Source organism: Hippocampus zosterae, chromosome 5 (assembly GCF_025434085.1).
Source record: "Hippocampus zosterae strain Florida chromosome 5, ASM2543408v3, whole genome shotgun sequence".
In the NCBI taxonomy this organism is placed as follows: domain Eukaryota; kingdom Metazoa; phylum Chordata; class Actinopteri; order Syngnathiformes; family Syngnathidae; genus Hippocampus; species Hippocampus zosterae.
This window is the reverse complement of record NC_067455.1, coordinates 8,859,382-8,886,690: the sequence shown is the minus strand read 5'-3', so window position 1 is coordinate 8,886,690 and position 27,309 is coordinate 8,859,382. Positions and strand designations below refer to the sequence as shown.

Sequence of the window (27,309 nt, the reverse complement as noted above, 5' to 3'; positions counted from 1 at the left end):
TAAATGCCTTTTATTCCAGTGTTGGCATGACCACAGATGCTACTTGGCCTAAACTACACAAAAGGAAATTGGCAAAAGGAATAGGCCGGCATTGGCCGGTGCAAACGGTCGTTTATAGTTGTACCTTGACATGAACAAGAGGAACTTAGTCTTAAATAAGAGGGAGAGGGGGAGGGGGAGAGAGAGAGAGAGAACTTACGAAACAAAAGTAGCACTTTGCTACCATCTAGTTATTATTTTAATTATTTCATATTATTAGTATTATTTTAAAAGCCATTTTTGGTTCCTTGGCTTTCAACACAGCCTGAGACTCTGCCCGATTTAGGATCTGATTTGTTCTTATTGTTAATTTTTTGTCTCATTAAATTGTGTTTTCAATTGTTTTATGTTGTCAAATTTTCATTTATGTACACAGTTTACAGTACACTACAGTCCCAGCTTTCAAGCTGAGTATCGGGTTTTTTGTTTGTTTGTTTTTTATCATACAGTGCTATTTTCCGAAAATACATGACAACAAATTGTGGTTGTTTTTGGTAGGTCGTTTATGATTGGGTCACGAGTAAATTAAGTTTACAGGTTTGTGACGGCGCAAATTAAACTCGTAACTCAAGGTACTCTAGGGAGTTCAAGTCAAAAGTCGACAAAAGAACAAATAGAGTACTCAAGTAAAAACAAATTCGAGCTGAAAACTGCTTGAGCGCGTGTTTGTGTGCTCACTGAGGGCTGCTGCTTTGGTTGATATCACCTGTTGAGGCTCTGAGCCACCTACGTCACCCACAGGAACCCAATCATAAATGACACTGCTGCTGACCAATCCCGTCACAGCGCGTGACAGGTGTCGGCCGGCTAGAGACCAATGGGAGTTTAGCGGAGGTGTGACGAACAGGCGACGTCACGCCAGTGCTGCTGCTCAGGTTTGCTGCAACTGGTGGTGACAAGAATACGGAGACAGTACGAGGAAGACGACGACAAACTTTGCCTCACGCTTTTCCTTTTTCCGAGGGGGAGACGAGACGTCATCACCGCTCACGACGTGTTGTTTGACCGGCTTGACGTTCGCCTCCGGCTGTCATCGTTTCTCTGGTCATAGAAGTTCGCTCGACTGGTACGAACACGAGCGCGTCGAGTGAGGCGAAACTATGACGGGCCGGGAAGATGAATATGATTATCTCTTCAAAGGTGAGTCGCTCCATCTTGTCCCCCACCCGCCCCCATTCTTTTAGCTTGCTACCTTTAGCTTACCTTCGTTTAAGTGACGACGAACTTGTCGTCCTTCAATGACTTTACATCAATCTGAGGGTGAGGGATGGCACCTGTTGCTGCACACGTATGCACTTTTAAAGCTACCCCACCATACCATGACTCCTAACATAAGATCAGTTTTGGCAAGCTAAGCCAACCGGCATGTGATGTGGCAAGTAGTCATCTTGCCCAAACCGGTTGACATTGCAGTCATTGGACGACGTGAGGCCACGAAAACACACACTAAAAAAATGCCCCTGCCTATTGACTGGAGTTCAGGCAAATGTCATGTGACAACTGTCACTTACCAACAAAAACGACAATAGAGGCCGTCTCTGTTCAATTTCAAGAGACTGGTGGATGGATAAACACTGCCGTTCTAAAGTTTGGTGTCACAGAGAAATATGCTTTATTTATTGTTTGAAAGGAAATCACGTTAGTCTCAATAGAGATGTGCACATATGTATTATTCCATTGCAAAGATTAGTTAAAGATATCTTCATGTTGTTTTATTCTGAAATCAAAGCAATGTTTTTCTCCAATGAAAATAACACTAAAACTATCCAGAAATAGTCTCTATTTTCCCCCAATCAAAACACATGTACAGTACATGATGATTTTAAAGTGTACTGTAAATAGAGTTTAGGATCAAATTACTGTACATAATAGAGGTCCGATACAAATTACAATAAATCATTAAATAATCGTGATAACAAAGTACTAATAATGAACAAAATGTTCTTTTGAAATTAAATGTATTCAAATGTATTTAAAACTGCAGTGCCTCCCATGTGTCTTAGATAAAACTGTAGCAGTCTTCATGTTGCCAGTCTGCTGTTCCACAAGCATTAGATTCATAAGAAATATAGTCTTGACCAATCTTTCGCAACCTTTTTTGAGCCAAAGCACATATTTTACACTAGAAAAAAAATCTCATGTCACAAAAATTGGATACAAAGGTTGAATTGCCACCCAGTGGAAGAACATTTAATAGTTTTGTCTTTCACTTTGTGTCACTGCTGTATTTGTAATTTTTAAATGGTAATTTTAAAACAAATTAATAAACTTCATATGTGATGATCTCTTATGGGACAGCCATTGGGAATCACTTGTCTCTTACTTTAAAAGACCTACGTGTTCTAAGTGACCACAAACCTTTGCAATCTCATTTACATTTAAGTAAGAGCCACTAAGTTCATACTACCGCCATGACACACAGCGCTAGCTTAACTTTTGTCCACTATCACATTTCATGTGCTGAATGTTTTACCCTCAGATAAGGCTTTTTAATGCCTTTTATTCCAATGCTGGCATGACCACAGATGCAACTTGGCTTACACCACACATAAAAAATGTCAAAAGGAACAGGCTGGCATCAGCCGGTGCAAACAGTCATTCATAGTTGTACCTTGACACGAACAAGAGGAACTTAGCCTGAAACAAGTTGTCAAACTGGAAATACCTGTATGAAGTGTGTGTGAATATGAGTGTGTGTGTGTGTTCACTTAAAGCCATACAAAAGCTTTGTCACAGAGCAAAGAGAAGATGAGATTTGGTTCCAGGCAGACTGGCATCAGCAAAAATTGGAGTGACAAAGTGCGGATGGCAGTCAGGTGCCTTAGGTTTTATTGCTTTTGAACTTTTTACACCTATCCTTTTGTTCTTTTAATGCACTTATGTTGTTGACTGAGTCGACACAGGAAGTTGTCCACAGCCGTCCCATTATAGGCTTCCTTAGCTTCTTCTTTCACTTCACTTGCCAGAAAAATCCAAAGCGGAAACAGCATATTTGTTTATTTATTTCCATATAAGTATGCGTCACTATGAACCTAAATGACAGTAAAAAGTAATTTTACTGTCTAAAGCGACTGTTCCTGTTTATGTTCATTTTCAACATTACACTACCTTTTTTTCGTGATTTATCATAATTTTAAGTAATTTAGTAAGACATGTGTAGCAGTATTTTTGTCATATTGTGAACTGATTCAAACAATCTTTGTCAATTTAAAAAAAAAAAAATTAGGGGGTTACGTAGAGCAGACTCTGATCTAATCCAACCAAACAGGTTCATCCTCCCAGAATTAGCTTCATAGCTCAGGTGAGCATCCACTAGCTTTGGAGAAGGCTGGCACGTCATTAGAAATGGGTGTGGGGGTTGATGTTTTGATATAAGCGCTTTCAGGAAAGTATCTTTTGTCGGCAGAAACGTCAACAATGTGCCTTGTGGATGGGCGTGTAACAGAGACATAATTGTAACCCGCGTTTTAATGGTTGCCTAATGATTCCTCTCCACCCAACATTCAGGACAAATGGTGGTAACTTTTCAAGATATAGTAGACTGCCCATTTGTTTGACACCATATTTGCTCTGACTAACACATCGCAGCAGTGTTGAAACATGACTTGGTTTGTTTGTCAATGCAGTTGCTGCAAGCCGTAGCACTAAACTTCCTATTTCGTAAAGGTGGGATGGCATGAGGCTGACAAAAAAAATCGGAATATAAGTTAGTTAGTAATACCGAATCAAGTCATGATTCATGCTTGAACATTTTAAGAAATGTCTATAACAAAATAGATTGTTTCAATTTATAGCCGTGAACAGCGGTGGTCTATTTCAATGTTGATGCTAACGCGAGTATTTCTCTCACTCCTCTCCTCCACCATTAGTGGTGCTGATCGGTGACTCCGGCGTCGGGAAGAGCAACCTGCTGTCCCGCTTCACCCGCAATGAGTTCAACCTGGAGAGCAAGAGCACCATCGGTGTGGAGTTTGCCACGCGCAGCATCCAAGTGGAGGGCAAAACCATCAAGGCGCAGATCTGGGACACTGCAGGACAAGAACGATACCGGGCCATCACTTCTGCGTCAGTGCAATACCCTTATTTAATATTTAATCACATTTATCGCATTACAGTTTATCACGGGGGAGACGATCTCGACCTACCCACAACAGGAGAAAATCTGCAGCAAAGAGGACAATAGAACTTTCCGGAAAAAGCTATAAAAGCCCATTCAAAAGGATCTCTATGTACCGCAAATTTCCACAAAAAGTACATGCATCACCCAACAAAATTGTGAGACATTGTAGGGCAGGTGTGTCAAACTCATTTTTGTTGCAGGCCATATTATAATTACCGTTTCCCTTGGAGAGCCGTTATGCCTGAAACTATATAACGAAGTCACGAATAACGTGTTATTCAATTATTGTTGAACTGTAATGAAGGCTTTGCTAACAAGAAAATGCTTACAATACATCACTGATTTACTATATATGAAAATTAGACATTTTGGTACAGATTTGAGCAAGTATCATAGAAGTTGTCATCTTTGATTTGCTTTTGCGGGCCACGTAAAATGATGTGGCAGGCCACACCTGGCCCCCGGGCCTTGAGTTTGACACCGATGTTGTAGGGCCACAATTTAGTGGGAAAACTGTAAAGGTGTGCTGAATGTCATCCTGTTACTATTTCACAGGTACTACCGCGGCGCCGTGGGAGCACTGCTGGTCTATGACATCGCCAAGCATCTGACGTATGAGAATGCCGAGCGCTGGTTGAAGGAGCTGCAGGATCACGCTGACAGCAACATCGTCATCATGCTGGTGGGCAATAAAAGCGACCTGCGCCACCTGAGAGCCGTGCCGACCGACGAGGCCCGGGACTTTGCAGGTGCCTCCTCCGGATCATTGACACTTGAATCCATCATTACATCAGGGCTGAAGAGAATTTTATTACATTTTTGTTCACAATTCACATTTCCCGCGACAGTAATACCCTTTGAGATTAACTTTGCATCTAGGACAGTCCTGATTGTTCTTTTCCTCTTTTTCCCAGAGTACACGATGTCCAAATTTCCCAAAACAATTTGTAATGATGACTTGCCAGACCACAGAACACTTTTCCACTTTGCGTCAGTCCATCCAAGATGAGCTTGGGCCCAGAAACTTTAGTGGCGTTTCTTGATGTTGTTGAGAAATGGCTTTTAATTTGCATAGTTGAGTTTTTTTGTTGTTGTTGTTGTTCTTGCACTTAGGGATAGGTCTGCTTGAACATTGTTTTTTTAAGTGTTCCTGAGCCATGTGGTGATATCAGTTTTTGATTCGGTGCCACCTGAGGAATCGAAGGTCGCTGGCATTCAATGTTGGTTTTCAGCCTTGCTGCTTACAAGCAGTGCTTTCTCCAAATTCTCAGAACCTTTTGATGACATTATGGACCACAGGTGATGAAATCCCGAAATTCCTTGCTATTGTACGTTGAGGAACGTATTGTCCTTAAACTGTTTGACTATTTTCTTACACAGTTGTTCACAAAGAAGTGAACCTTGCCCCATCTTTGCGTTGGAATGGCAGAGCAATTCAGGGAAGCTCCTTTTATACCCTATCATGGCACCCACCTGTTCCCAGTTAGCCTATTCACCTGTAGGATGTTCCAAACGGGTGTTCGATGAGCATTTCTCAACTTTCTCAGTCTTTTTTTGCCCGCAATTTTGGAATGTGTTGCAATCCTTGGTTAATGATTATTTGCTAAAAAGAATTACATTTCTCAGTTTGAACATTAAACATCTTGTCTTTATTGTGTATTCAATTCATATCGGTTGAATATGATTTGCCAATTATTGTTTTTTTTTATGTTCAACATCTTCACTTCATTGGAATTGGGTTTGTTGCATTGATTTTTGAAAAAGTAAGAAATTTACCATATTGGGCCATAAAAGATTTTCGCCTGACAACGTTGATATTTACATTCCTTCTGCATTTCCCAATCGCTCTTCAAATCCTGAAATTGCCACATTTTTCATGTTACGTAATACTTGAATAAATATCAATAGTTTACATTAATCCTTTTTTTTAAACAAATCTACCTCCTTCCACAAATTCTAGACTGACTCAGACATTCCATTTTCAAGTCTCACGTTCTACATTTCATCAGTTCAATAAATTCCACAGCTTTTCCGTTCAATGTCAGCTCTTCAGCATTCACACAAGCTTTCTACAGATATTGCATTCTCTAGTTTTGCTTATTATTGCAGGCTTCCGATGGCATTATCTGTTTGTTTTGTTTTTATAGAAAAACATCGCTTGTCTTTCCTGGAGACGTCGGCCTTAGACTCGTCTAATGTGGAGCTTGCCTTCCAGACTATCCTCACAGGTGACTTTTATTTTATTACAGTTTTTGGAAGCTCCTTGAGATTTGATATTGTGTTATAAATTAAATGACATCTTCAATGCAATGATTTGAATGGCCGGCAGCACAATGGACGAATACTTAGAATGTCTGCCTCACACTTCCGAGGTTTGAATCTTTGCTGTGGCCGTCCTGTGTGGAGTTTGCATGTTTGCCGGCGTACCTGGGGAAAATCCCACACGATTGGGTGCTATCATAACAGAACTCACAAAAATGTCTGAAGGACCTACGCCCAAAAATTTATAGGGAATTACCCATTTTGGCTTGTTGCACCAATTATGGGTGAATTTGAAGAAAGCCACATTGCGAGATCTTGAATAATCAGTTTTGGTTCAACGCCGCACTTGGTGAGAACACAGGATCGCTGCACTCGACAAAATCCCCTGATGTCACCACACCATCTGTTGTCTGCCTGTAGATGGCAGCAACATCCGCGTAATCGTGTTCTTGCATCGATGGCTGCACTCGGGCGACCTCGAAGCACTCCTCTCAGCTCCCTGCACCTGCTTTGTATTAATTCACATCCGTGGATTAATGTGTTGTATAGCTGAACTGGAATTGAGTTAATGACCTCCCAAAATGGACCACCTTTTGAAGATTTTGCATCACCTGCCGTTTGAGAACTTTGTGACCCCCCCAGCCCCCCCAACTTCAATGACAGCATCCAGCCTTAGCTCTTGGGAATGTAGAAGTGACATCCATGAGCCGCCGCTGCGACAGCTAATGTTGTTCATGGCCTCACCACGAGTTGAAAAGAAAGCATGAGTGTGTATTTAGTGGGGAATGGCAAAGTTAATTCTTTTCTTTTTGTTGTACAGTGAAGACATTTGGGTTTCAGATCAAAGGATGAATATGAGACCAAAGTTCAGAATTCCAGTTTGGACTCTGTGGTATTTACATCACCATGGCAACACCATATTATCTTGAAACGCCCATCAGTCAGTCACATGTTCCAATAATTTTGCTGCGTTGAAAAGTGGATGACTTGAAAGAAAAGATGCTCTGTCGTGAGTTGTTGAACACATCTAGATGTAAAGATCATGACATACAAGCTGTATTTATGAACTTTTGTCTCTTATTCATTTTTTTATCCAAAACCCAAATCCCTCCATTTCACTGCAAAAACAAAGGAATTGACCTTGCCGTTCCAATAGTTTTGGAGGGGACTGTACGAAACACCCCCCAATGTCTGTCTTTCTCTCTCTCTCTCTGTCTCTGTCTCTCTTTTTTTCTCTCCCTCTCCGTATCTCCGCTCAGCCATCTACAACATCGTGTCACAGCGGCAGATGTCGGGACGTAGCGACTCGGACTTCTCGCCCGCCTCCAATGTGGTGCCCATCACAGTGGAGCCCACACAGAACGCGTCCAACAAGGGCATGTGCTGCCAGAACAACTGAGAGCCTCACAGCGACAGTTAGATGCCGACAGACAGACAGACAGACAGACAGACAGACAGACAGACAGACAGGTGGGGAAGACCAAGAAGTGGGTAGAGATAACCACTTCACTTCTTCACAAGGACTATTGTAGGGAGGAGTGTACGTACATTATCCATGTTTAACCCTCCTGTTACCTTGGTTTCTCAGGAGTAGCGTTAATGTTCCTTTGGTCATTTTGACCCATTATGAAAAAAAATCAAAATATTAAAAAGGGTTATAGCTAGGGTGGCAAAATTTCCGGAACGTTTCTGTGAGGGAGGGGGGTTTTCAGATGGGCACAAATATTACACAATGGAAATTTTCCATGGGAGTTCATTGTAAATTGAGGGTAATTTCATGGAAAGGTATCATATTATAAACATTTTGTTTTGTCGTTTACAGACATCTCTATAAATTATGAAGATAGCTCTTCTTGCCTGTCACGTTACCTAATTGCTCCCTCTTTTTTTTTTCTCCCACACTTGGTTCGAGCGGTGATGAATTGCATCACGGTACTATTGTTCAGTGAACCCCCACTATTCATGGAGGATTGGGAGCAAGCCCTCCCACATAAATCCCCCCCCCCCGGCCCCCGCAAAAGGCTTCATGATTGTACGTAGACGCCACAACAGTGGCCATACAACGCATTTCCTTGGGACCAAGAGACCATAAAATGTCGTCACCCAAATACTTTTTTTTCTGTTAGACAAGGCTTTGGCCTGGTTAAATGAAGTGCCTCCTTTCACTTGAATACTGCAACATGGCGGCAAAGCCATTATGGATATTAGAGGGGTTCGCTGTCATTTATTGCAAAGGTATTGAAAATCATTTTGTTTTGTCACAACCAGGCACCCATGCCAACATAAATCGCTCTCCTTGCACAAATCTAAGGGCATGAACAACAGTCAGGGTTCGGCTAAAATCTTAATGCGTTTAAGTGTCCCATAAGAGCCAACCTCCAAATGTATCAGTTTATCCATATTTTTTTATTATTATTTTTTTTAGATCCCATGGTCAATTTCTAACTTTGAAAATTCTCAGGATTTTGCATCCTGAGTTGTATCGAATGGTGATGCACCATCGCCATCAAGATTTACAGTTAAGTCACTATACTTCTTACATTTTACATATCTTTGCTTTTGAATGTCGGTTTGACATAAGAGCGGGATTAGCCGGAGAAGAGGTTGAGGTAGTTTAGCACTCTGTTAAAGTTACTAGTTTAATAATCCGCCCCCCCATAAAAAAATTAATTTCTTGCCACCGCCAGTCGAACCTTCCCAAAGACTGTCGCCACTTGCCTCAATTGCTCAATGTCTCATCCCAAAATATTTATTGAACACTACCTTCTATGCTTTTAATTGCATTGGTTTTTAAAATTCACACGTATTCTTTGTGAGGACATCCGCCTCTCCGAAAGGGGCGACAAGGAGTCGTATTTCATAAATGCACATGTTGGATCCTGGTCTGACTTCTTCAGATATTTTGGGGGACCGGTGGGGGACTCGGAGGCACATCTCCCCTTTTTGTGAGATAAATGGATGGAACCTCCTTAGCTTTTTTTTAATGTAAATACCGGAGACTCTTTTACTGCTTTCTGTCTTAGTTGGACCAGGACATTAACAAAAAATAACGTTTTGCCTTGCAGAGGTCAACCCTCGCTTGTCTTTCCTGTGGGGAGGTATTTTTGTTTATTACCTTTTAAAATAATTAAAAGTTGCTAGAGTGTTTTAGTAAGGGCTTGATTTAAATTACACACAATCAGCTGGTGTGTGTCCGTGTGTGCGCGTGCGTGTGTGCGCGTGCGTGTGTGCGCGCGCGCAGTGTGGCCTTCACAGGTCTTTAAACTTGGTGGTGCAGGACAGGGCTTTTATTGTTTGTTTTTTTTTTTAAAAAAAAGGAAACGCAAACCACTATTCTAATATGTATATTGGACTGTATATGTGCAAATAAATTTGATTTGTAGTAGAATGTCTTTTATGTCTTCATTTGGTGGAATTGAATGACGTTCCTTAATGAGCACGAATAAGAGAACATTAACTTTGCAGGAAGACAATTTTTAAGAATAATAAGCATAAGAAAACTTTTATTCATCTCACATTGGAGAAATTCCCAATTTACAGCAGCAAAGTTATGAAAGGAAGAAAGTTGAAGAACAAAAATGATAGGAGCCGCTGTAAAGGCAGCCATCTTACCACTTCTAATTTCATGACGCAATATATTTCACTCCACTGACTGATTGTCCTTTTGATTGCTGAGGAGATTATATTTAATTTTAACCCTGCTCCTATCTTTTAGTCAAATTGACCAGGTTTGAAAATGGGTAAAAAAAAAAATCCACTTTTTTCCGTGAACTTGTTCACTGCTGTGGACTTTTATATTTGTCAACTGGAATCCAACCATTTACCTCCACAGACAAATATATTCTTCTGAGGAACACTATTGAGAAGAGCCGCTGATGTTCAGCTCGAACCATGGCGTCAGGGCACTTTTTGTACTCATATCTGTGAATTATTTTCCTGTCGAAAGAATTTTCTCAATCTTGTTTTTGTTATTTTGTAGTTTGAGGTGTCAAAAAAGCAAAAAAAAAATTATACAAAGTGTAAAGGTCTCAGTTCTGCTGAACATGTTTCTTTTCACAAAAAGCTCATTTTCTCCGCTTTTTGATCAGAAACCGGTGATCCTGGTGAAATCAACTATTAACTAATAGTCTACTGCTGATTACGGTACTAAAGAACGGAAAAATATAGAAACAAACTTTCGGGTGATGGAAGAGAGTGTACAATGGTGGTGAGTGATTTATCAAAATGCAAAATGGGGAATTCTGCTTTGGAAATGGCTGGCAGTGAATGAATTAAAAGAAAAAGAAATTACGAAAAAGTCATTGGTTTTATTTCATGCATTGTCCAATTTTCACCCAAATCAATCTTTTTTTTTAATGGTTAAACATGTATTAAATTACAACAACCTGTACTTTTTAAAGTGAATGTTCTTTTTGCAAAAAACTTTCTGATCATTGCAACTCTCAAAATAACAAAAGTACATCTCACTCCACGACCGGGATTGTTTTCATTTTGTTCTTTTTATTAGAAACATTTACAATACATCTTGTATCTTGGAAAAATAACAAAGAACCAGAACTAACATGGAGAAGATACATTAATAATAATAATAATAATTAATCAATCATAAAAATGTCTTCCAAAAAATGTAATTCACCAAAAAAACATGTGCTATAAGAAATAAATCTGCAATATCACATGCCTCGTCGAGTGCATGGCACACTGTATGTAACAGAGTTCAAATATTTTTTTTCTCTCCATTTTTCATTGTTTGTCATTTTTGTTCCCATCCATCAAAAAAAGTTGATGGTCAGCCACAGAGCGCCACACACACACACACACACACAAACACACGCGTGAGGGGGGTAAGGAGTGGGGTGACCCTCTTTTCACCGTTTATAGAGAAACCAGAAACTAACACCAGCTTGATGATGCTGGCCCGTAAACTAACGCATTACCACCACTATTAGACCGGCATGAACCACGCACACACACACATACTATTTGTGCTGCAAATATTGGAAAACGCTACCAAGAGACAAACTGTCGGCCGTCTTCGGGGGAAGATTGCGAGTTTTCACCTTTTGGTCCCGTCACGTACAGCAGGAAATGTGTCAAGTTTTGACCAATAAATACATAAACCACAGGACGTTCAAGTTCATTTGCTGTGAGGTGAATGCAAATACTGTATACAGGCCATCCAAAAGTATTGGAACAGTGAGGCAAACTCCTTTGGGTCTACTGATGACCGCAAAACTCAAGGTAGGCGACGTTATGTCTTTTGTGGTCTTTGAAAACAAATCAAGTGCGTCAAATTAGTTTCTTGCTAACTGGATTTGATTTCATCTCAGCAGAAAATGTGTAAAAATTTGAATTTTCCCGGACTTTTTTCCCCAAATATGACTGATAGTTTTTCTCTCTTTCTCAGAACTCATTCGCTGCCGTGGATGTTTGTATACGTCAATCGAAATCCATCTGTTAAGTCTGTCACACACGTCTGTATATTCCTCAAGCGTGTTTTTCAACAGGTTGCTGTGGGAAGAGGGCATCACCCAGCTTGTCTTTGAAATTCAAGTTTTGAACCCGCTGTAATGATGAATAGATGCCTGTAGGATGGTTCGCTGCTCATATTGTCACAGAAGCAGAACGCAATATTTAGACACCATCATGAGTTAACATCAACTTAGCAATCATATTTATGTTTGGTTGTCACTATTTTCCATGATTCATAATTTCAAATACACCATGTAGTTAAAAAAATATATATAATATGAGCAGGGCAAATTGAGTACACGTAATAATATGCCGAGGTGATTATGTAATTTTCAATCATTCACGGCCTTCTGAGGGAACCCAAAACTGGCACTTGGCCACGACCAAAATGAGTTTGACACTCCTGCATAGACTGAAACATTGGCTTCTGACGTACTCTATTCTTTACAGGTATTGAACAGAAAACACAATTTCAGCTTGATTTGTGATGAGTTTTTCAGCAAAACTGAAGGAAGTGGCCTCACTGTTCATATAACCCGGCGTGGGGACTGCCCGGCATCAAAACTCGCCTCCTTTTGACCTCCGAAAATGCTCCCAACTATGAACATCTAGCCCTAAGTGACCACACGACATACATGCAAACTAGTACAGTAATGAACCTGTTGTGTGTCATGTGTGCTATCTAGTTACAGTACATAGATCTACTACTCTTGAATACCACCGGGCCTCAGTTTTGCCTTCGAGGGCCCGCCTAACTCGCAAAAAATAAAAAATTTAAAAAAAATCAGCCATCGTCAAGCTGCTCTGTTGCTGTCAATCCAAAACAAACCAAAAAAAAAACACACAAAAGTGGAGTTGGCAATGTCCAAAATGACAAGTTGTATGCAGTCAAGACCTTTGACCTTGATTTTGGATTTTGAATCACAGAGGAAATGTGTAATGCAGTCAGTAAGTCAGTACCATGGGCTTACAGGTGAAGGCATATGCGTATATGGGGGGGAGCGGCAAGGGGGAGTTACTAATGCAGGACATGAATAATAATAATAATAGTAACAATAATAATACTAATATAATCGAGGCACAAGATTGATGCTCTGTGACTAAAATATCTCCAAATTCTTAAAAAATAGTCTATGCTGTCGTGGGCGTGGCACGAGGGTCGACCGGCGTCCATAACTGTCATAAATAAAACTTTTTTTTTTTTTACGTAGAAACTGACTTCCCCCACCTTGCTTAGAAATATATTAACTTCTTGTCATTTGAATTAAAAAACAAAACAAAAGGTCTTTTAAATAGGTTTGTTTTCTTAAATAACATCCAGATACTGACTTTTTTTTTGTTTCCTTACCCCCGCCCCCACACTCTGCGTTCTAAGAAATAAAAACCAATGTTAGCAAAATAGATTTGACAAAACTGTAATGTTTTTTTTCTTTGTCATTTTAACTTACTTTCTATAAATGTATCCTGAACAACTCAAATATATTGAAAACACGTCACAAATTCTTTCCCCTAAACTCCATCCGAAGGAAAAAAAAAACAACAAAAACTTAAAGCTGGTAATAAAACAAATAAGGAGTGCATTAGGTTGAGTTTTGTTCATACATTCAAATGCATTACTTGCTCGATTTTTGTAAAAAGTTGGTTACAATTGCTTAAGTGCATCCATTGAGAATATGGATTTCCTATCACTCCTTCAAAGGGATTCTATATAAATGCATACGTCCGTTTTCATAGCGAGAAAAAAACCCATCAACAATTCCTATTTTGACTACAACGGAAAAATCGTAATACAATATTGTAAAAAATAATACTAAGGAAAAATGAACGACTCGAATGTCGCTGTGAGCCGTTTCCGCCGCCCATTTCAAGTCGCTCGTGTCTCGATGCAAAGTATTTCATACCGGCCCGAGCTGCACAAATGAAACTTACGCACATTTCTTAAGCAATCTTATTTTTGTGTAACAATTTTAACTATGCTGCGATGCTGTATGCCATTTTGGAAAACCCCACGGAAGCCTTGAGGTCGTAAAGCTTTTTGTATGCGGTTAACTCTTAGCTATACGGTACAATATCTTGCTAGCATGCGATGTAAAACTCCAAAGTCAACTCTGAAAATTGTCCTTGTTTTTAACGTCACCCCTATTGTGGAAATAGTGACCCACACATGAAATATGACTCGATTGTGGGGCGTCCCAGACCTGATATGTTTTCACAGATTTGCTTTCACAATGTACGATATCGCATTTAGAACACTACTAAGTTGGCTCTGGTCATACGTTGGTCTTTGGCTACATGTGACCGTAATACAAAGCAGAGGCGAAGTCTGGAAGCTACGCTAAAAGCTAAGACACTTGTTAGCGTCATTAGCATTGTTAGCATCCAATCTCGTCTTTTCATTGCCGTTCAGAAATCCTGAAACGAGTGCTTAATATACAACATATCACGCAAAAAAAGACCCTGAAGAGCACAGCAATTTTCCTGAAGTTTTTTTTTGTTTTTTGTTTTTTACGAATCAAAGAGCTCCGACAAGCTACCAAATGCTTAAATGCTAATAGTCAAAGTAGTCTGAATGGAATATTACCGTTTATTGCTTCATCTTAATGTACATAGAAAATTGTGTCTTCATTCAGGGGTTATTGTTGTTATTATTATTATTATTGTTATTACACATATAATTCATCAGAACCTTTATGTATTTCAGATTTTTACAGTACAGGCTTCATAAGGGATATCATAGAAGTGTCTGATTATGTTAACCCCTTGAAATAATATGTATTAAACCTATGGATCTATCTCATAAAGGCTAACATTTGTGTCAAAGTGATGGCTAACACAATAATAATAATAATAAAAATAAGATGTTCTCTTTTTTCCCGGTGTTAAATTGGAGTAGTAAAAGCTTTGTGGAAGCCGGACGTCCGATGCGCAAATAAATGTGTTATTTATTTACAAAGAGTCTTTGAATACTCGGATATAAAGAGGCAGCCCTCTCTTGTCGTGATAGCGACAAGAAATACAACATAAACAAAAACAAAAGGGAATCCTCATGTGCATGTCTTAGATTCTAGGAAATATTTCACCATCAGTGGTCGGTTTGGTATTCATGAAATGCGCTTCTTCTCTTAGTAAATAAGGTGCTTTACTCTTCATATTTATTTTTGTAAGTGTAAGTGTAAGGTCTTCAGGAACAGGAGTAATGTTCTTGGGTCATTTTGACTCGTGACATGTAATTTAGCCAAAAGGGTCAGAAACAGAAAAAAAAGTCATTATTAGCTCCATTACAAACATCACAGCCAACATGTGACTTTTCATAACCCCAAAACTACTTCATATTACTTCTCTTTCACAATAAAACGGGTCAATTTGACCCGCGACATAACAGACGGGTTAAGGGTGTCATTTCCTGAACCCCCTCCTTAGCCAAGTGTGATTCACATTCTTTAACTTTGAAAAGTTGTTGTAAGGGGTTGGTGCAATGGAAGGCCAATGTGTCAGCCTGAATGGCATTATTGGAATAAAAAAAGTGTAACATTAAGGCATAAACAAAAATACTAAGAATATTTTTTTTGACTGTGCTGTGCAATTTCTCCATAGAATGATACTCTTTATTTCTACTATCTTGTCCTAGAGTTTAAGTTACTTTTATTTTGTAAGTGTTACACGTGCTATGCTTTGTGTTTGGCTCTTAAGAGGAGGCCACGGGTGGGGGTGGGGTGTGGGGGGTGGGGGGGTCTCTTGAGGGAAGGATGTGGCTGGGACACAATTTAAAATGAAACGGACGTCTTCTCTGTGGGTTGTACAAAATATCGAATCGATATCGCGATACATCACGTCATTATCACTGTATCAGTAGACACACAATAGATATCGATACCTGATACCAGAATTGAAAACAGTTTAAAGGCTCAAGCTGAGGTGATACGTGTTCTCTTGTATCGATATTGCAATACAGTGTATCATCAGCAAATTATGATACCTGATACCTTTAAAACAGTTTGAAGGCTCAAGCGGAAGTGATATTGCAATACATTGCATCATTGGGTATCAATCCCCATTACCTGTAAAACAGTTTGAAGCCTTAAGTCGAGGCGATAGGGATACGATGATCTATTGATATCATGATACATTGCGCCTTTATCACAGGGCGGATACACCAATCATCAGTTCTCAATATTTTGAAGAAGTACTACAGCCACCCAGAATCATGTAAATATGCCCCTCTTGTATCTGACAGCAGCTTAGACAGCCGATCAAGCTGATTGGAAACAGATCGTGATTTCTTCCGGCAATACTTTGACAGCAAAAGTTGGGAGTGTTATTCTTAATTAGCGTCATTATTGTGCTGTAAATGTCATGATGCATCGTGGCTATCAACACACACCTTAACATGTAATTAGATAGTATTGTTCGCCATAATGTGGACTTGACCATTCCCGCCCCTAGATGGCCTCGCTTACCGACAAGTCCCCCTCTTTAATTCAACAGTTTAAGCCCCGCAATAACCCATTTGTCCCCCCCCCCCCCAGTGCTGGGCCCAGAGCATAATTTGATTCAGAGCGAGGGCGAGTTAAATGGGGTGTTTCCCCCGCTTTTCCTGTCAATTACAATTGCCTGATTTCATTCAAGCTAGGGCAGGGGAGTGGGGAGGAGGAGGCCGGGGGTCTCCCATTGGCTGGGGCCCCCAGTGTCCATAGCGAAGGGGCAGCTGCTGGATGTCCCTTACAGTAGCTGGGGTGGGGGGGGGGGGGTCAGTGGGTAGGCCTTTTTGGATCTGTCACGTAAACCCTGTTTTGAATTTCACAGTTGGTGCATTTGTGTGTGTGTGGGGGGGGGCTGTAATAAAGGGGTTAGGCTGGAGAGGTTGGGGGCGTTCACACTACACCTCGTGACAGTGCCTTCTTTTTAACATGGCCACATGTTTTTCATCAATAGTGTGGCTTTCAAATCTCGTATGTTGTGGGGGGATAGAGGGGTTGGTTGGGCACGACAGCGGGGGGTTGGATTCCCCCCTCCGGTCCGCACCTGGACCAAACCCACTTAATTATCAAAAGAGTGCCCGCCAGGCCCCGCTGTCCGAGTACCCACGGACAATAACGCTCCTCAATCCGAGAGGGGGGGCTGGTCACGCTGTAAGCAGCCCAGGGAAGGGGAACATGTGGTCAAAGAAGGGAGACAAAACGGGGGGGGGGGGGGGGGGGGGACCAGTCGAGATAACCCCACACCTGCTGCAGCCAGACGCCCAATACAAAAACAAATTCTCGTCTTATCTGCATGACGTTTGCTCACATTCTTCTCGTGGCGAATGTACGAGTGAGAATAAAAAGAAAGTGGTTTGGAGGGGTGTTCGTCGAGGCCAAATGGTCCGATTTCAAAGGCTTTTTTTTTGGGTGGCGGGGGGGGGGTGTCGTGGGCAAGTAAAAGGAGTCCTTTAAACCACGAGGGGAAGGCGAGCATCCACTGAATAACATTCGCTCATTTTGGGAGCCACTGGTCCAAACAATGGCACCGATAATATGGCGAATAACAATGTAATGCCCCCCCACAAAAAAAAAAAAATCAAGAGTACAGTATAACTATTGAAGAAGTGCTTTGAATAAAATCCATTCACATTTTCTATTGTCAAAGCACAATAAAATGATTCATTTACCATCAAAAAGTGTGATTAACAACCCTCTTTTAGACCCAAGATGATTGTGTGGTGCGGTGTGAATTGAACAATCCTCCTTCCATATAATCCCACTTCATGGTGTTGTGATCATTTAAAAAAAAAATGGAATAGCAGTAATAAAATGTTCACATTTTGTCGGCCTACACTGTGATTCTGCATTTAGGAATAACAGCAGCAGTCCCATCTTAAAAAACAAAAAAGATGAAGAAAAAAAAAATCTAAACCTGAAAAGGTACAATGCTTCTCTTATAAACAAAATTTTTATAAAATATATATGCATATATATGTATATAAAAGAAAAACTGAAAAATATTTCTTATACTTTTTAGTAAAGCAAGCAGTGCCTTCTAAAATAGCTGCTTGATCGTTTTAAAATTTTTCCTGAAAAATGAAAAATGTATCGCAATTATAGGAATAAGAATAATAATAATAACAACCGTAATAAGGGCAACTAATTAGCCGACCGACAAACAAGAGACCAAGAAAAGAAAAGAAGAAAAAAAAACAGCTGTCTAAAAAAGGGACGCGGTTCCTTAGGAGAATATTCGGATGGCCTGAGAGACCTGCGTGTGGCACACGGGACACTCGGGGTGGTTGAGCTCACAGATTCGAATGGCGCACTCCATGCAGAAGAGGTTGTGGCCGCAGGGCACCAGGGCGGCCGTCACTTTGCTCTCAAAGCAGGTCATGCAATCCCGCACGGCCGGCGGCGAGTCCGGTACGGGGAGCCGTCCCGGGAAGCCGCCCTCCCCTGCCGAGGTGGGCTCGCTGTGGGCGCGGCGAGCCTGCGCGTGCGGCGACCCCGACGCCATGCCGCCGACGGACGAGTTGGCCGGCGGCTCCGGGAGCCCCGGCGAGAGTCTAGTAAGGGGCAGCGGGAGCCCTCCGAAGCTCTTGGATCGCTGCTGGGCGTAGAAAGCCATCTGCTTGGGGTAGTCGGGGTCACCCCAACTCTGGGCGCCCTCCGAGCCGAAAAAGGAGCAAGGCTTTTCTCCAGAGCTGGAGAAATTTCCCTTATTGTAGATCCCCACTCCCTCGCCGCCCCCGAGGGCGTCCGAGAAGTTTTGGCGGTAGCTGCTGGTGAGGGGTTTCCGCTGGCCCCCCTGGAGGCCCCACACTTGCTGGAGTCGACTCTCCAGGCCGCCGCCGCCGCCGCTCCCGCTGCTCCCCGCCGGACTGCTGCCGCCGTTGGGGCCCAGGCAGTCGTTCTCGTTGTTGTGGTCGTGCAGTCCTCCGGTCCGGAAGGCGATGTGCGCCTCGATCTCCTCGCGGGCTCGCTCGGCGTTGCTGGGCGAGCCGGTGATCTCGAAGACGGGGTCCCGGTCCCGGCTGGGCGTGACGATGTACGTGCAGGTCTGCTGCTGGATGCGCTTGATGGTGGAGCCTTTGGGGCCCACCACCAGCCCCACCACTCGGTACGGCACCCTCACCTGGATGGTGGTCTGGCCTGGGAGCGGGGTGGGCGGGGAGCCGCTGAAGGACACGCCCAGCTTGTTGCGCGATGCCCTGAGCATGGAGAAGTGCTCGGCGGCGGATATGATCTCGCGGCGGGCCAGGGCCACGTCCTCCTTGCGGCCGGTGATCAAGAACACTGGCTCCTCGCCTCGCACGGGGGTCTTGATGTAGGTGTTGGTCTTGGCCCGCAAGGCTTTTATCTTGCAACCTACAGACACACCGACAAACAGTTAAAAAAAAAAAATGCTTGCGGATATTCTCATTTGTCCAGGTCATTTCTGGACTGCTCTGTTTGTCGTCGATGTTTCACATCTAATCTAAGAGGTCTTCGTTAGGTCATGCAAGCAAAATTGGTTCGGCGTCTTTTCCGAACCAAACAGGGACAGATGGCAACTGGACTGCTTTGTTTGTTTTTCACCTCTCGTCTATGAATGCTTCATCGGTTCATGCAACGTGACTTGGTTAGGTGGTCTCTCCAAACAACCCCAAGACAGGAAGCTTGCCTTGCATTTTTTTGGGTTTCTTTTGGGGTTTTTTTTAAATGAGGCAAAAGACTGTCTATAGCAGCGGTTCTCAAACTTTTGTCACCAGGTTTCACCTCAAAAACATATTTTGCTGTCAAAGCACCACCGTCATGGGATATTGTGAATCTTCACCTCTTGTCGGTGGGTTTGGAGTTTTTTTTTCCCCCCATGTGATAGACAGCACCCAACCGGCACCCTGCTTTGCTTGTCACACCAAAGTCATCCAGAATTTACACCACATTACCCTGAACAAGTTAAACATTTGTTGTTGTTGTTGGTTTTTGTTTAGTACGTTTACCGACAACAAACAAGCCAACTTCAAGATGGCCAGATCAAACCCTTTGGCGAATGATTATTGAGAACAGCCGCGTTGGTGTGAGCACTTCCAAAGCAAACACTTTCTTTACTACTGATGCGGTGGGCCCGAGGAACCACTGCAGATCTATTTGCAGCATCACGGTCATCCTTCAGAGTTTTGACCTCCCCTTGAACTTGCGACCGGGCCACTCGCAGCTTGCTTTTTTTGGTCCAGCTGTTGCTCTACGTCCGCTCATTCGGTGTGTGTGTGTGGGGGGGGGAGGGGGTCACACCTATTTTGTGAATCTGCAGTGAGGCCAGTTTGATATTTACATGCATTCACTCAGTCGGCCATTGAGAAACAGAGGGAGCCAGCGCCCTGGTTATTGACTGGTCAGGCCTTTCTTAAAGGGACCTGTGCACGAATCGGAAGCTCCTTTCCTTCGCCAGAAGGAAAGGGACGCTATGGGGATTTGTTTTTGTCCCCCCGCCACCCCCCATTCGTACCCGACAACTACAAACACCCGTGGAGGCACCCCAGCCGGCCGTGCTGGTGGTTTAATGAGGCTAATCGACGCGACAGTGTCGCAGAGGAGCACGGAAGTACACATTCCTGCACGCCGCCTTTTAATCAGTACAAAATGAGCGTCCCAATTAGACAATTACAGGGGCAGAGATTAATCAATCACACAACAAGAATTTACAGTCATTCGAGATGCTTCATTTGTAACGATGGGAACGTTCCAAATGATGCAAGTGGAAGTACGCCAAATTGCTCGGTGATGTGTATGTTGACAACAACATACCATTAAAACTGTGCTCTAAAATTCTGTAAATGTTTGTTTTGCAAATTTTCCATGGGAGTTACAGTCGTGTATTTGAATGAATTGGTTTCAACCAGAAATTAACAACTTTGAAGATTGTCTCTTAATAGGGAATTTAAATATACAGTTGCACGTATGCCTCACAGTACACAGGGCTCGATTCGGGGCCCCGGCTTTCCCGTGTGGAGTTTGCATGTTCTCCCCGTGCCCGCGTGGGTTATCTCCGGGTCCTCTGGTTTCCTCGCACATTCCAAAAACATGCACGTTAGGTGAATTGTTCACTCTAATTTGTCCGTAGGTGTGATTGTGAGCGCGAATTATTATTTGCTTATGTGTGCCCTGTGTTTGGGTGTACCCCGCCCACTGGCCGTAGTCATCTGGGATAGGCTCTAGCACACCATCGACCCTTCGTGAGGTTCAGGTCGTGGGTGTTAAAAATGACTGAAAATGTTGTAATGTGCATGCCCGGCCACTAGTTGGCAATGTAAAGCCACGCTACACATATAACATTTTGTAAATAAACAGTTGAGAAGTTAGCACCAAAAACCTCAGGTCTTCCATTATTGTTTTGATTGTAACAATCTTTGGCTGTGTTGGGAATCATTCACTAATTTCTGAAATGTCTTACTGATATGTCAGGATTTTTATAGAGGTCACTATACAGTTCAGTGAAATGAAAATCTTCACCCATCCTGAACCAAATATTCTTTGTCAAAAAATATTCCGTAAAATGTGAAGTCCAGATGTTAGCATGTGGTGCTCTACAGCGTTTACAATTTTTTTTCATTTCCAAATTACACAATGCAAAAGATCATCACATGCCAACATCGTGTGTGAGGTGACAGTTGGAATCCTTTTGAGGAATGCTTGTTCCTAAGAATGTTTTTGTTTCCGAATGGACAGAGGATGTGTCCGTGAGATTTCTTTTGACTCATTTCAGGACATAGAGTGGCCTGAAATGATTTTTAAAAAGGGCATCCTAATAAATTTGGTTTTTAGCCAATTTGAGTTTTTGTTGTTTAAGGGACCCCACAATCTCTGTGACATTTTTTTAAATTAATTGATTGATTGTATGCAGGCTCAAAAAGAGCAGTAAAAAAAAAGGTCTGATTAACATGTTTTGGTGGTTGGAATGATGCATTTTTAAAAAAAAGGGCATTTTAATTAATTTAGTTGTTAACAGAATTTTTCTGAGCTTTTTTTGTTTGAGGAATTCCACAATCGCTCTCACTTTTTCTTTTTTAAATCATTGCTTGATCGTATGAGGTCCAAAAAGGATGGGAAAGATGTGTGATTGTTTTGTGTGTGTTAGCAGTTGGAATTCTGCATATTGATGCAATTTTGGTGGAAATTTTTCCTCAGAATGTTGGTTGCTTTGTCAATACGTAGAGGAATGTGGTCATGTGTCTTATGTACACTGACTAGGACTTATTTTGACTTACATTTTGTGAAGAATAGCGGCCGGAATGTGCAAAGTTTTATATTAACAAAGCGTTTCATTGAATCCATACAACGATCCCACAAAAAATATGTATGGTGGCCCATAAGGTTAAAACCTTTTTCTAAATGAACATTTTTTATTTGGCACAAAAGAAGTACGTTTTTATGGGTTTGTGTCTAACTGAAAAAAAGTTAAAAGTGTCTCATCTCTGTTAGTTTATCTAAAAACTAGTAATTAGGTAATATAGAAATATACATTAAAGAATAAATAACTTTTTGAAACTCATGAAACACACACAATATAGTATGAAATAGAACTTTTTGTTGCAGGGACAATAAAAATCATCAAATAATAAGAGTCAATCTGACCAATTTGATTGTACCAATTTCATTATGGATGAAAGACATTTTGCCCTTGTATGTCATGACCAGCAGAGGCAGTGTTGAGTCGCAACTCGGTTGCTATCAGAAGAAGAACACTTTGTCAGCCATTGAAAGTTGAGCTCTGCTGTGGTTAGTTCAAAGAAGTCATTCCTCCTAAAATTGTACAGAAGTTTGCAATTTTAGCTTTAATCACATATCACATTTGTAATGTTTTTGAATTTTTTTTGTCACATCTGTTGACCTTTTGGGCCAAAGGTCAACAGATAGGTCTTCTTAAATAAATTAGTCTAAATAAGTCAGATGATTTTTTGGGGGCGTGTGTCCATCCATTCGCTAAAATATAGAGCAATTTTGACTTTTTTTAAAATAACGCTTTCAGCTCACGGTACTTAATGAAATGAGCTATGGTCATTGTTGCAATCCTTGATAATTCAAATTGCTTGAAACTTTATACAAACGAGAAACTGAACCAAATTTTCACCTTTGTTTTGTTTTTTTATCCTGCCTTTAGTGCTAAAAGTGTGAGGAAACAAGTTGTCGTTTTTTTTTTAGGAATTTCTTTTTTAGCCTTTGTGCTCCCATACTTAAATAAATTTGTCAACGACGTTCACATAAAACTTAATCGTCTAAATTTCGTACAATTTGGAGGCTGTCTAAAATTGCCCAAAAGTTCAGAATTCCCATTGGCATTTTAATGCTTTTATGAATCACATCTTGTTATGTTTTCGGCCATCGTACTTAATGAAATGAGCCCTGGTCATAGTGGCATCCCTGAAAATTAAATCACCACACTGTAAAAACACAACTTGTATTTATTGGGGGGGCTAAAACAATAATTTAGGTTGTAACCACTTGAAAATAGAAATTATTGACATTAATGGCCACAGTGTTAGCACAACAAAGCAAGCAAGTTCTCACTCCAAAACAATTTGCTGAACTGTTTTCACGTGTATCTTTCATTCGAGGGACAATTACTTCTGTCAACTCTTAATGTATTTTTTGAAAAGGTGAGAGAGACAATTTTGACAATAGCAAAACTTAAAATATTTTGTTGAATTGTCCAACTTCATTTTTTTAAAATTGTTTTGTTGCCTTGACATTTGGACTTCACTCAACTTTTTTTTAACTGTACGTAAACATTGCGTAATTCAAAAACGGAGAAAAATTCTCACGGAAAAAAGCAATAATATGACATGTTTACGCTGGCTGACTGACTGGATGGCTCGCTTCCTTTGTCCAAATGTGTCAGTGGGCCATATAGACAAGCCCCCCCCACACCCCCCAAACATCATCCCAGGCAGAACATGGTGGAAACCAGACCTCCTTTCTCCACGCTGCCAGCCCTCACCCCATACCACCCCCCAACCTTCACCCACTCAGCCACCCACCCTCTTTCCCCACCGCCCTCCTCGCAACAGCACGTTGCCTTTTGAACAGTCTGGCGCGTCCCAGACGACAAAGGAAGCCAACGCTCCGCTGACATTGATGGCGTTGGATTGTGGAATCATGCAGCAGACTCTGGCTTCACTACACGATTGCTTAGGAAAAAAAAGGGTATCAGATCAAATTAACAAATCATCCCAAATAAATTCATAAAAGCTCCTGGATGGTGATGGAACTTATGAGGCAGGAAAAGTGGGAGGCTGAAGCCTCATGGAAAAGGAGGCATAAGGGGAGGGGGGGTACCCAGAAAAAAAACACTACCACCACTCCCTTTTCTTTGTTAAAGGTAACATTGGAACCAAAAAAGTTTGCAAAGAAAGCATGCTTCTTTTTTTATTCTTATTTTCGGGGGAGGGATTTACCTTGCCTGCCCACTATTTCGGCAACATGCTCGGAGCTGGGTACCGGGACGCATTCGGTGATGTTGCAGCCGCGTCCTTTGGGCTCCCCGGACGAGCTCTCGTACAGGGCGCACAACTTGCTCTTGCCTTGGAGGATCGACGCGTCCCCTCCGCCTCCAAGTCCACCGATTCCCCCAATTCCTCCTCCTCCACTGTTGTGGTGGTTGTTGTTGTTGTTGTTGCTCCGGTCTTGCACTCCGCTCGTCGGAGCTCCACCACCGCCGATAACAACACTACCTCCACCTCCTCCTCCACCACCTCCTCCTCCACCGTCCTCGCCCTCGCCGAGCCCCAGGAGCGACAGCTGGCCGAGCGCGACCCTTAGGGCGCGGGAGTCTTCCTCGTCGTCGTCTGGGGGCCCCAGCAGACCTGCCTCGCCCCCGAAAGCGGAGCCGGCTAGATCGGCGCCGTAGCCCCCGTTTTTCTCCATGATCCCTGCAAGCACCAGCAGGCTCGGCATGGCTAAACAAAAGAGTGGCGCGAGACAAAGACGACGGGGAAGAGACTGGAGAGAGAAACAGCCTCCTAGCAGACGCCTCCTTCCACCGCCCCCCTCCTCTTTTTCTGCGCTAGTCCCTCCCATGGACCGACCCACCAGCCACCCAGTCGACCCTCCCTCCCTCGTACCGCCGCCCCCCAACAGTCCTCCCCTCGCCCCCTGGACCCCCACACTACTACTTCCAGTTAGCGAGCCGGCGAGCTCCAGGGGCGGACGGGACACGCGAGGAGAACGAGGCCGGTGACTGCGCGCTCTTCCCGGGTTGGATTTGCCGTTGGCTCGGGGGTGGGGGGACTGGGTGGATGACTGAATGGGGGGGTGGGTGGGGGCGACGCTCCACCCAGTCTGGCTCCTACAAGCCTCTCCCCTCCTCATCTTCATGCTCCAAAAGAACCATGTGATGTTCTGTATTATTATATAGATAATCAGCATTTTTGTTCTCTGAAACGACAGACGAGTGCTGGGAAAGAGTGTGATACTTTTCGGACTATTATTATAATTATTATTTATTTTCATTCATAGAAATAATACTTAGTGAGGTTGAATGGGGGTTACAGGCCCCCACGCCCATCAATAAAAACATGAAAAAAATTGGGATAGTTACACTTTTCCCCTCTTTGTTGTTCAGAAAAATAGAGAAACAGCTTCTGACGTCCATTTAAGTCTCCATCATTTTGTACTTTTTCCCTCCCTTACAATATAAATATTAAATTAGTGAAGATGAATATTTGATTATTGTAGTTTGGCTAATCCACCGGAAAGAAATAAACGGAATCAGCTTCCAGGCACACGGGAAAGGATGACGTCAACTTAAGTCTTCTTCATGTTTGTACTCGTATTTTTCTTCATAGTAATCCTATAGTGAGGATGGATGGTGGGTTGTTGAGGATATTGGGGGGGGGGCGCTCAGCTACTGTAACCACGCTTTGCGGCACCACGTTGTAGTCTCCGCATGAGGATGTTATGTATAGACTAGAGGGTGTCTGGCACAGGAGGAGGGGGAGGGTTTGAGGTGGGGGGGGGGCGGCGTCTGTATATATATTTATATAATATATACTTGGGGGAAGGGAGTTGGCAGACTGCAGATCCTATGTAGGAGGCGGGGGCGAGTACGGGGTCGTCTATTGCCATCCGTACATCCAGTTCCCTACAAAAAAAAAATTAAAAAGCGTTTTGCAGAAGCAGCAGCCGTGCCGGCGAACAAAAGAAGCGCACCCGTTGCTTCAGACTCCCCAACAAGATGTCCTCGCACACAAGCCACGCCTGACGGCATGTTGGTGGGAGCACACAAAAGACCCCCTCAACCGCCTTACACAGACAAAAGCCTTTGCACGTATGTTTTTCGAACAGAAGTACAGTAACTACACGTGCTTTTTTTTAGTCTCCCCCCTCCCCACCTCTTTGTTTTATTCCTCAGAGTCAAAGTCAAGGTTGGCCATGTGTGTGCACAAGGATGTGAATGACAAGGCAAACTCTGCATGAGCAACATGACACTCTCAAAGCTCGTAAGCCTTGCTCCCTCCCTCTTCATCCTCCTCCTCATCACTAAAATGTTTTCCATCTCCACGCGCGTTAAATAAAAAAGGCTCCTCTCCATTTCAGCACAGCATTTTGTTTAAAAAAAGGGGGGGGGGGGTGGGGGGTGATGAACAATTCTCCAGGGCGGCAATGTGTGATGGCACATTTTTACGTTCGAGGGGAATTACGTAAGGGGGGGGGGGGTGGAACGGACATTAAGTTTTACTTGACAATTCTCGTCTGCTGCCACACGGTGATGTACTTTTGAAGTTTTTGCAGCCGAAACACACAACCTTCCAGTTGACTCTTGAGAAAGACAAAAAATGCAAGCACTTGAAATTGAATTAAGGAAAAATATATTGAACATACCTGTCAACTTTTCGGAGCGCCAACCTGTATAAACTACCAAAAAAAATCCTTATAAAGAGCAAAAAATCGTTATAACATACCAAAGCATTTTATATGTCAAAATAACGGCAGGAAAAAAACCCACGAAATGTTTAATTATATTTATTGTAGATCTCCATAATACAATGTCTGGTTAATGTCTAATCATCATTCTACTTAGTGGCATTTCTGTGTTCAGAGTTGTCCTGCGTTACTTTTTTCACCATTTCCAAATCATTTGGAGTTGGAGAAAAAAAAACCCTGAAATTTTCAGAATCCGTATGATTTGTGCGATACGGCCATATACGTAAGATTCACCACAAAATCCGTGTGAACTATGGCAAAACCGTATGAGTTGATGGGTATGATTGAATGAACAGTCATTTGAAATGCATCTACTTTATTTTACTCTTTTGGGCCACTGTACTATAGAAATGATGTACACTTGTGAAACACGCAAAATTCGAGTTGACTCCTGGGGTTGGGAGGGGCACCTAAAAGCCACCAAAAGCCTCAGGAAAAGCATCCCTTTAAAAAATGTGCACAAAACTTAAGAGCTGCCATTGCATGTGAAAA

At 42.3% G+C, this 27,309-nt stretch overlaps 2 protein-coding genes across 3 annotated transcripts; one reads left to right on the top strand and one right to left on the bottom strand.

Moving 5' to 3' along the window:
• Positions 1–909: 909 nt before the first annotated feature.
• rab11al (RAB11a, member RAS oncogene family, like) lies at positions 910–9,809 on the top strand. Its single transcript, XM_052066226.1, has 5 exons — positions 910–1,179; positions 3,909–4,104; positions 4,715–4,908; positions 6,307–6,387; positions 7,681–9,809. The coding sequence occupies exons 1-5, from the start codon at positions 1,140–1,142 to the stop codon at positions 7,818–7,820; spliced, it is 651 nt and encodes a 216-aa protein (XP_051922186.1). The 5' UTR covers positions 910–1,139; the 3' UTR covers positions 7,821–9,809.
• Positions 9,810–13,052: 3,243 nt separating this feature from the next.
• mex3a (mex-3 RNA binding family member A) lies at positions 13,053–25,125 on the bottom strand. Of its 2 annotated transcripts, XR_007962288.1 has the most exons (3): positions 24,291–25,125; positions 15,870–19,224; positions 13,053–15,767 (listed from the first exon to the last, which is right to left on the bottom strand). XR_007962288.1 is itself a non-coding variant. In XM_052064477.1 (2 exons), the coding sequence occupies exons 1-2, from the start codon at positions 24,910–24,912 to the stop codon at positions 18,095–18,097; spliced, it is 1,752 nt and encodes a 583-aa protein (XP_051920437.1). In that variant the 5' UTR covers positions 24,913–25,125; the 3' UTR covers positions 13,053–18,094. The 2 variants fall into 2 exon arrangements, 1 of the variants encoding a protein (XP_051920437.1); XM_052064477.1 differs by having other exon boundaries at positions 13,053–19,224.
• Positions 25,126–27,309: the final 2,184 nt, after the last annotated feature.

What these genes read in the sequence shown, in the direction of transcription:
- rab11al (XM_052066226.1), top strand. Translation starts at nt 1,140, where the DNA reads ATGACGGGCCGGGAAGATGAATATGATTATCTCTTCAAAG. An exon ending in CGAGGCCCGGGACTTTGCAG is followed by an intron (nt 4,909 to 6,306) that starts GTGCCTCCTCCG and finishes TTGTTTTTATAG; the next exon opens with AAAAACATCGCTTGTCTTTC. An exon ending in CTTCCAGACTATCCTCACAG is followed by an intron (nt 6,388 to 7,680) that starts GTGACTTTTATT and finishes ATCTCCGCTCAG; the next exon opens with CCATCTACAACATCGTGTCA.
- mex3a (XM_052064477.1), bottom strand. Translation starts at nt 24,912, where the DNA reads ATGGGAGGGACTAGCGCAGAAAAAGAGGAGGGGGGCGGTGGAAGGAGG. An exon ending in CGAAATAGTGGGCAGGCAAG is followed by an intron (nt 19,225 to 24,290) that starts GTAAATCCCTCC and finishes GTGTGTCTGTAG; the next exon opens with GTTGCAAGATAAAAGCCTTG.